We start from the raw sequence: 10,093 nt of genomic DNA, 5'->3' as shown, positions 1-10,093 counted from the left end.
TATATTTTTAAAAAATAAAAATAAATAAATAAATAAAAGTCCTCTTTGATAAGTTTTCTCACAAGAAAATAGCTATGTCCTCCAACTTGAAGATGTGGAAGCATTTCCAGAACTGAAAGGATCTGGGACCTACCTGCTCCTTCATCTTATAGATGAGAAAACCATGTCAAAAATGCAGTATAAAATTGCAAGGACGTGGCAGAGTTTAAATTTGACACATGTCTTCTGACATTGATTCATGACCGCCTCAGGATGATAAAGAAACCTACAGAGATTACCAAGAACATAAAGGGCCTATAGTGGGCCCTGCTCCCCCAGAGCTGCTCCAATTTATTTTATATATTGAGGTTTCTCATGATACTTCATTTGGCAAATAATAATAACAAAGTCATACTACCACTAAAAAGGCATTTGAGCCCAGCCCGTGGGGTTCATTGCTTGAGTGTCAACCCAGGAACCAAGAAGTCACTGGTTCGATTCCTGGTCAGGGCTAATATCTGGGTTGCGGGCTCGATCCCCAATAGGGGGTGTGCAGGAGGCGGCTGATCAATGATTCTCTCTCATCATTGATGTTTCTATCTCTCCCTCTCGCTTCCTCTCTGAAATTAATAAAAATATATTTTAAAAAATTGAAACCCAATGCCTTAAACCACCATGAACTATAATCCATCCTTTTTCTTATGCACTTTTATGAATTTGCAATCTTAAAATTTATGTGTAGTTGTATTTATAATGTTTTCACCATCAAAATTTGTTTTATTTTCTCTGTCCCAAAGACAGTGACCTCTATTTGTTCTTCAATACACAAAGTACAAAGAAATCAGGAAGACAGTTTTTAGCAGATTTTATCTAAGAGCAAAGAAAGAACCCTTTATGAGGGAAATCTAATTCTCTTAGGACCCAGAAACATACATTTTCCATCAATGATGGACATGCATTTTGTTCATTGTTCATTTTCCTTGTTCTTTGAAAGATGTGCATATCAAATTTAAACTTGTCATCCTTATAGTATTACTGGGACTGAATTCTAGAAAAATTATCTAAATTTATTTCTTTCTTTTGTTCCCCAAATTGCCCATTTCCCCCTTCCAAATAGAACTACTCTATACCTCGATGAGGCTAAACACCCAAGAAAATAACACTCCATGGCTTCCAGCATCTGGTCTCCAACTGAGACAATGTAGAGGTGCCTTGTCCATCATGGTGGCCATCAGTCACATGGGGCTATGAAGCACTTTTATTGAAGCATGGTAATAATCCCTCCTTAGGAAAAACTGCTGTTTGAACTACTCTGTTATTCTTAGACAGTCTCTTATTCAATGGGTCAACTCTGTTATTTTTAGACTGTAAAATAACTTTGCTTTTTTGCTTGAATAGAAAAGATAAACTTAATTGTCTGACCTTACAAGCTAGCCATCTAAAGGAGCTGATACACTATATTAATTCACATATTCTGCCAAGTGTTTGTTCACCCAAGGTTATAGGTGTTTGATTAGATATAATATGTACTCAAAGTTACAAGTTGTCTGTATAGATATTACAGCTGTTTGATTAGATATAATATCTATTCAAGGTTACAAGCTTTCTTACACGAAGAACTAGAAGGATATAAGAAGGAAATACTCCCTCCCGTGTTTGTTCAGAATTTGACAGAGGTAATCTGCTCTGAACCTGCGTGCAATAAAGATAACTCCTAACTAATGGCTGATTTAGGTGTCTTGTCCAGCTCGCTGATTTGCGATACAATCATGTAGTTAGTAAGATTGGGGAACTACACTTTTAATTATATTTGATAATAGTTAATTTAAATATAAACCTAAAACTGAATCAATGTTAAAGTATTTCTCCAGTAAACATAACTTTATTGTTTTGGTAGGACTACATTTCACTCCAGCTGCTGTAAGTTCAGCATCCAAATTGAGATGTATTGCAAGTGCAAAATGTACACTGAGTTTTGAAGACTTTATAGAAAGAAAAGAATATAAAATAGCTCATATTAATAGTTTGTATAAAATATGGGTTGAAATAATGGTAAAGATAGATTTATATAAAGAGCTATATAAAGTAGATTAAAAAATTGTTCCTGTTTCTTTGTACTTTTTCAATTCCCATTTAAACTTCCATGTGTGGCTCCCATTATCATTCTCTGGCTGGCATTAGTTGGGAGGAGAGAAAACAAGCACTGTAAGCTGGCAGCCAGAGTGATCTGAGTGCTCCTATGGACATAATTTCTCCAGGCTATCTCTTCAGGAAGAGCACCCCCCCCTTCCTGCTTCTGGCCATCTGCTTGGAATTCAGAAATAGTTCATCCCTCTCTGCTAGGACAGCCCAGGGTTAAAATACTTTGAATATCTGACTACAGATCTTTTCCAGGTTAGAGATGTCATTGGACAAAGGCAAGAACAAGAACTAAAATGATTATCAGTATGTTACTCTAGTGTGCCTATTAATAGCTAAATCACTTAATTTAAATCATTTCAGCTGCATGTTTATTCATTAAAAGATAGGGCATCCCACCCTACTTGTTCTTGCCATCACCATCATGATAAACATCTCCTTACTACAGACTTTGAACCCTTTCTATAGACTTGCCATCAAAATATGATTTTGGTTAGAAGAGGAGAAATGCAGGATATGTCATGAGAAGTAGTAGGGAGTGGTCTCCCAAACCATTCATAGAAAGATAGAATGTTGTGAAAAAATGTTCAGATCACTGGCCTGCCTTCCCTTAATCCTTTCTCCTTGATCCCCCATATCTAGGAGTGGTTTTCCTTGTATTAACTGAAGCAAAATATCAATGGACTCCAATTGTCCTATCTTATATAAAGTGGTACCAGAACTGATAGCAGCACCATAGAAACTTTAGCAACCCCTCTTACATTTGTTGGTGAGTTTTTAACAATAAAACCATTATATATATATGTATTCCACACACCATCACCCCATACCCTACTTTTTAATCTATCACTGAAAATTTATCTATTCTGCTCCTGCAATTACCATGTTTCTCTTTTATTAGTGTAGATGTATTCCACACACCATCACCCCATACCCTTGGACCAACTTAGGGCCAACCTGGAGTATTTTCTTCAACTCCCTCTTTGAAAACAGGTAAATTAGATAACCCAAGAAGTTTCCATCACTTCTCTTGGAGACCTTACCCTGAACCCAGGCCCATTGTGATTCCTGGATAGTGGATAAAATGCTCCAAGCTGCATCCATCTTCTGCAGAGCTCCTCTGTGGTATTATTTTTATAACCACAGATATTGGCACCGACCTGGAAAATAGGCAAACATACAGCACAATGGTCAGTGGGAGAGGAGAAAGCATTGACTGTATACCTATGTGATAAAGGAAATGAGAATCTCTTATTCCCATCATTCCATGCTTAAAGAGGTCCCAAGGTTTTAGGGCAAGCCCCCAGCCAAATGGGAGAATAAAGAAAGTGTGCAATCATGGATTGAATGATGAGAGGAAGACTGACTGTTGTATGTTTTATTAAGGGCTCACCCTCAATATTCAGTTCCCAATTTCATGCTTTGCTATCATTGATGCTCTTTTGATGGAATTTTTCTGTGATACTGATACATTTTACTCATGGAGTCTCCTTTCTAACTTCAGAGAATCCATGGATGACAATGGTAGAGTGTTACCATTCTATCATCAGAAGGCAGCTCACACAAAAATTGATTTTTCCAATACATATCAAAGTGAGTTGTATGCTCACTGGTTTTCAGACACTTCAAAGACTGGTAATGGAAAGAATGTCAAAGCTCCTTGGTTGAGAGTGAAACTCACCATGGGGATGCCAAATAGGTTGAACTCAAGGATACTAGGGATGGACCATCGAAGATCATCCCATGCAGCTGCATTGTCCCCTAACCAATGAGCTGCAAACTTGCCAGACCCAGCAAAAGTAGAACGAGACAAGATGAAGTTCCTCTTATTGGGGAAGACAGTATTCAAGGCCCTGAAAAGGAATACAGTCAAATGAATGTGAAATGAACTGTGAATGTCAAGGACTTAACCTATACCAAAGGTCCAAGCAAACTGAGAAAAAAACATCAGGGTGTCATGAAGGAGAACAAACTGGATTAGCATTTTTAAGAGCTTCTTTCTCATTTCTAGGTAAGGATGCAGATCTCATGTAAGACAATAAAAACCTTTACAGTCAGTACCCTCAAGGAATTTCTCTAGGCACCTGGCCTTCTGATTATGTTTCCTCCATCTTCGATCTGCTTGTGTTCTGGCCCCTTTGGTCGATGATACATTGGAATGAGGGGCTATTGGCCCTATCTTCTCCCTCTAGAGAAAGTTTTTCTAATGTACCTGGGTCCCATGCCTTGCTGCCATTCATAATCTTGTTTAGTACAATACCAGCTCAGGTCAGAACCCTTTACCTGCTCTTTGCCTAAGAGGAGATTTTGCACACAGTCTGGGCTCCAGGAACCTGATTCCTCTGAAGCTTCGGAACTTATTATTAGCAATTCCCAATGTTAGGGTATCTTAATCTGTGCAAACTAGTATTACTTGAAGTGAATAAGTCTCAAAAGATGGCATATGGCACTCTTAATGAAGTTAAAAGTAACTAAAATATAAATATTTTCATTGTATTACTTATAACATATTACATATCAAGTAAAAACTATATAAAAAGTAAAACAAAGGAATTAAAGACAAGAAATTCAGACCAGATGTGGGCAGGTGGGATGGGATAACATGAAGTAAGATGTAGGCTGTTTTCCTAGCTTTTATTCAGAACACTATTTTGCTTAGGCCTCTCCCTGCTCTCTTCTCTCCTAAACAGTTCACACTTACCTTTAGTGTTTTAAAATTGAACAATAATGCAACTATTGGATGGTGATACCTGAGCCACAGTTGCTTCTAGTTCTTTGCAGGCAAGCTCTACTATTTTTCCTTCCAACACATGGTCTGAGACCAGTGTACCATCAGGCACTGGGCAATTCCTCATAGGCACTATCACAGCCACCAATGCTTTTCCTCTTTGCACTTTTAAGAATGTTATGGGGAGTGTACACATGCAGAACAATTTATAATGGAAAAAGGAAGAAAATTCTGAAATAGAAGACTGGTTTAAGAAAATTAAATTCTGACAATTAAATGACCAAAAAATGGGGGTAGAATGGAAAGGACTCATTCTTCAACTCCTGTCCTCATTTCTCCTTTTATAAGGACTGGCAATACTTTGTGTTTATTACCACTGGTGAGGGTTTACTGCATCCTGCAATCCTCAGTCATTAAAGAAACACATTCAAGTTATGTAAAGTGAAATTGAAACAGGAAATGAAGTTAAGTGAATTTAGGGTTTATTTAGAGTCATCCCATTATAGCACCACTGATTAGATAACATGGTGGGTTTTTTTCCAACTTAAGAGGAAATATTTACCCAGAGATCCCTAAGTCTCTATTTTGCATCTCTCAGTTTGGGCCTACTTATGGTCAGGTCTTGATATCTGAGAGGATCTGGTTTCTTCCTACTTTCAAGCCAGAGGAAAGTGAACTTAATTCTCTTTGTAGACCAGTAACTACTGTCCCCAAACTATACTTCCAGCAAAAGTTGAGCTAAATGTTCATCAGATCTGTGATTTAAATTCTCCTGATGCCCAGATCCAACTGAATGAAAATCTTATCTGATTTTTAACCAACTCTGTGTGATGCCTGAAGGCTGTTTCACTTATCTCCATTGTTCTCTGGGAACTTTGACCTTTTAACTATTAACCATTATTGACATAGCTTCAGAACATATTAACCAATCCCAATGTGATTTTATAGTACTTTTATCACATGAAGATTTGAACATTGAAGCAATTTGAAACTCTCTTTCCTTCCTCCTACCTTCCCTTACTCTTTCTTTCTCACCCTGTCCATTTATCCACTCTCCTCCCACCTTCAATCTTAGAAGCATCCATGAGTCAAAATAGATCAGAACAAGAACACCAACCCAAGATTTTCATTTTAAAGATGAGGGAACTGTCTTATTCATCTAGTTTACTTCCCAGAAAGGTTGAGTGAGAGAAACAAGTCAGAAAAGGGAAGATAATGAAATCAGAAATGTGTGTCCCTCTTTTTGAAGCTTTTCATTTATTGAAATAAATCTTTTGCATTTAGTGGATAAGGACTCTCTCTCATTGAACAATCCAGAATAATATTAAGTCATGAGGATAAAATGGTGTTGGAAAACAAAATAGGCCCGGTCTGTGCCTCTAATTCATCAGGTTCCATTTTTCTTCTCTTTCTCAGGCCAGGCATTTATTCAACAACCATGCCTTTAGTATACACATGATTCCACAGGCTAAGAAAATATGGGGTGACTAGTCTCTCAAGAAATTGATAGTCCAGCAAGAAAAAAAGTAAATACCTAAAAACTATAATACAAGTGCTTGGATATTAGGCATAGTACAATATGAACAAAGGTAACACAAAATATGGGGTGGGTGTGGGGGTAATCTTTTCCTAGGACTGTCAGGAAGGTTTAATATCTGAGGGGAGGTTTTAAAGATAAGTGCATACTTGAAAAATTGACTGGGCAGGGAAGGGCATCCTGTGCAGGGAGAGCAACACATGCAAAGACATGGAAGAATGAAATAGCATTTGGATTAGGGAGCAAGAGCAGTTATGTTTTACCAGAGTGTAAGATATAAGAGTAGCAGGATGAAAGGAAAATACTAAGAAATCATTAAGTTATGAAGTACTTTACAGGTTTGGCTGGGGTGACTGGATTTTATTGTATAGAAGATACCAAGCCAAAGATAATTTTTTACTGGGGAAAGAAGTGAGCAGATTTTCACTGGGGAAAGAAATGAGCAGACGTGTGATTCAGAAGGTAACTTCAAAAGTAGTAGAGAGTAGATCTTTTGAAACTTTAACATACATTCAATACCCCTGGGAATCTTGTTAAAACTCATACTCTCATTTCCAAGGTCTAGGGTGAGGGCCAAGGAGCTACATTTCTAATATGTTTCCAGATGATGCTAATATTGCTAGTCCTTGGACCACACTTTGAATAGCAAGAGTAGGGATAGATGAGTAGGAGGTAAAGCTACAGTCAGGGAGGGGAGACTAGTAGTTATGGGACTCATGTAAGTTTTACTTGAGCAATGATGATGGCCTTCGTTAAAAAGTGTCAGTAGAGGAAAAAAGGAGATGATTATACACATGTTTTAGGGTCAAAAGGTCTGAAGCCTGATTGTAGAAGTGGATGTGATGAAAAGAAATAACTCAAGGATAATACCAAGTTTCTCACTTCAGAGTCTGGGAGATAGTGATGGTGTTGCTACCAACCAAGATAGGGAATTGAGCAGTTTCAAAAATGATTAGACTGTGGGGACCAGGCAGAAATAGGTAATGATAAGGTGAATGGCATTGGAGGTACTATAAGACATCCAAGTAGAGAAGATCAGAAGGTAATTTTGGATATCTGGGCCTGAAAATCAGGGAGAGATCTAAGCTATAGATTTATAGAATTATAGATTTTTAAATTACCAGAATGAATTACAGTAAAAACTGAGAAGAAATAAATTATTTTTGTATTAGCAAAGAATGAAAAATGAAGTCTAGGGATTGACCCCTAAGATTTATCAATCATGAGAGAATACATGAAAAAGATCCAGAGGTCAAAAAGGAACAGAGGTTAAGAAGGGACAGCTGGAAAAAGAGCAGATATGCCCAGATAGAGTGGTGTCTCAGAACTAAAGGAACCAAGCTTCAAAGGAGTTGTCAGTGATGTTATGTACCCTAGAGAAGTCAAGTAAAAGGACTGAGAAAACAGCAAAGTCTCCCTGCCCCTATTCCCCACTATGGTATTCCAGAAATACCAAAGCAAAAGGATATAAGTAGAGAAAAACTAAGACATTCTTTCCTAAGCCACTTGAAGGTCCCCAACAAATATTCAAAGACTTTAGTTTCCCTGTCTGTTTTATAAATTTAAATTAAAATCTTCTTAATCTTAGTCCCTAATTTCTTGCTCTCTTAGGTATAATGATTGTAAATTATCACTTTGGTGGGGAGGGGGGCAGATTTTGCAGAGAGCTTTTCCTCAATTTACAAAGTCAGCAGCAAAATATTAATGTGACAAAGTATGTAGAGGACTGAATCTTTTGCAGGAAGCATCTGTCTCTTTGTTAGACTTTCATATTGAGTGGTGGTGGTGATAGAGATGGTGGTGGTGGTGGTAATGGTAGTAATCATGGTGGTAGTGGTACTGTGTATGTCTTGGGGCAGAGGGGAGAGTTGAGAGGGTGACTGGGGCAGGCAGTAGGGAGGAAAGCTAGGAGGGGTTGCTATAACATTGCCATGTAAATACAGGATACTCAATACACTTGAATTTCATATAAACAATTAATAATTTTTAGTATACAGTACATATGTCCATTGCAAACTTGACTGGGTATCCTGTATTGTTATTTGCTAAATCAGGCAATTCTTGTGTGGTGACCATAGCACATTCAGTATTGGAACCCAAGCAAGGGCTGACTTCCAATTGGAGGTTCTAAATACCTTGCACATTATTGCCTACTAATATCAAGTCCTTAGTCACAAGCCAATAAGCAATAATCCTGCACAGAAGTCAAGGAATTATATAGGAAGACCTCTTAAGTAGCTTGTAAGATCTGAGTTTCTAGATCCACATAACCACAAAATATATTTGAAAAATATACCTATAGATGACAAGAGAAACCCTCTATCTCCCAGCTCCCCGTATCTCGAAGTAGAAGGAAAACCTAGTGCTTACGAGTCTGTGGCTCTTGCCATGGAGTAGCCATACAAGCTGTGGACATTATAGTGAAGCTCCTGGTAAACCTCGGCGTCCATGCAGAGGGTTCCTGCAAAAAGCGAGCGGTCCAGAACTCCTGTGGGGAAACACCCATTGGTGAGCCACTTCCCTATCAACAAGCTCTAACAAAATAACCACCTAATCCAATTGCTTCCAGGTTCCTGTACCTTCTCCACCAATCTCTACCTGGCAAAACTCTTTTCAGATTTCAAATCCTATCCCAATGCCTCTTCCTAACTGGGACATACTCTAAGCCCCTCACTGAGGTAAATCATTAAAATCAATTTGCATTCTCTTGAGCTCACAAAGAATGGTGCTGAGTGGTGGCAATGGAGAAAAAAAACTCAGAGCAATGGGAAGTTAATCTGAGATAAAATATAAATAAAGTACACACACATAACTACAGATATTTAATCAAGGAGAATTGAATGTATGAAGAACAGATAGGAGGGCAGTGAAAAGGGAATATATACACTCTGAAATTACAAGCTTTCACACCTCAGTTACACTTTTTAAAAAATGAGATATTTGGGGGCTTTCATGAATGAGAACTTAGATCCTGCCTTTAGAAATCAGCATAGTCATTGTTTCCCTTTCTTATGCCTAAAATGGTCAACACTTCTGTCTTGTGGCCTGCAATCTCATTCTTCCTCTTCTACTTCCACCATTTCTTACTTCTTTTCAGTTGGGTCAAGTTTCTAAACTTCCTAAATCTCTGTTTTCCAGCTAATGAAAAGGATTCTACCAAGTCTCCTATCTACCTACTCCAGGACTTCTGTGAGGATCAAATGACATGAGGCACATGAAAATGCTTCACAAACATTTGGTTAAACTATAAAATGTTTGCACCTGGCTATAAAGCAAGTTGGGTTCCTGGGCTAAAGAAACTCAAAGGAGGCTAGTCACTAGGGAGAGGAAGCTGGGCGTTGCTAAGTGACATCATTACCCAGTGCCCACAGTGACCATTTCCAGGTTGGGTTGGGCCCTGGGCCACATTTTGCACCATGGGGTCTTGGCAGCATTTGCTGCAATTTGCTGAGATGTCACTCTGGGGTGGCAGCAGGGCCTGTGTCCCACTTGGGGGAAGCTGAGTGTTGGTTTGTCAGCGCCAGGTCCATGGCGTCATTTATTTTTAAATAGCCAGTGTGCATCATGGCAGCTCCTGCATTGAGCGTCTGCCCCCTGGTGGTCAGTGCATGTCATAGCTACCGGTCAGAGGGAAGGGCAGATACTTAGCCTTTTATATATATAGACTAGGGGCCCGGTGCACAAAAATTTGTGCACTCGGGGGGGGAGGG

At 38.6% G+C, this 10,093-nt stretch overlaps 1 protein-coding gene across 1 annotated transcript in view; it reads right to left on the bottom strand.

The window, feature by feature from the left end:
• The window catches only part of MGAM2 (maltase-glucoamylase 2 (putative)), an 84,219-nt gene that overhangs the window by 45,102 nt on the left and 29,024 nt on the right, over nt 1-10,093 (bottom strand). Inside the window, 3 exon segments of the mRNA XM_014546707.1 lie at nt 3,162-3,278; nt 3,800-3,971; nt 8,754-8,871. Coding sequence (XP_014402193.1) covers nt 3,162-3,278; nt 3,800-3,971; nt 8,754-8,871 — 407 coding nt within the window.

The sequence above is a fragment of the Myotis brandtii genome, unplaced genomic scaffold (assembly GCF_000412655.1).
Source record: "Myotis brandtii unplaced genomic scaffold, ASM41265v1 scaffold455, whole genome shotgun sequence".
NCBI lineage: Eukaryota > Metazoa > Chordata > Mammalia > Chiroptera > Vespertilionidae > Myotis > Myotis brandtii.
Note: the sequence above shows the minus strand (reverse complement) of the source record. Positions and strands in the feature narration are given on the sequence as shown.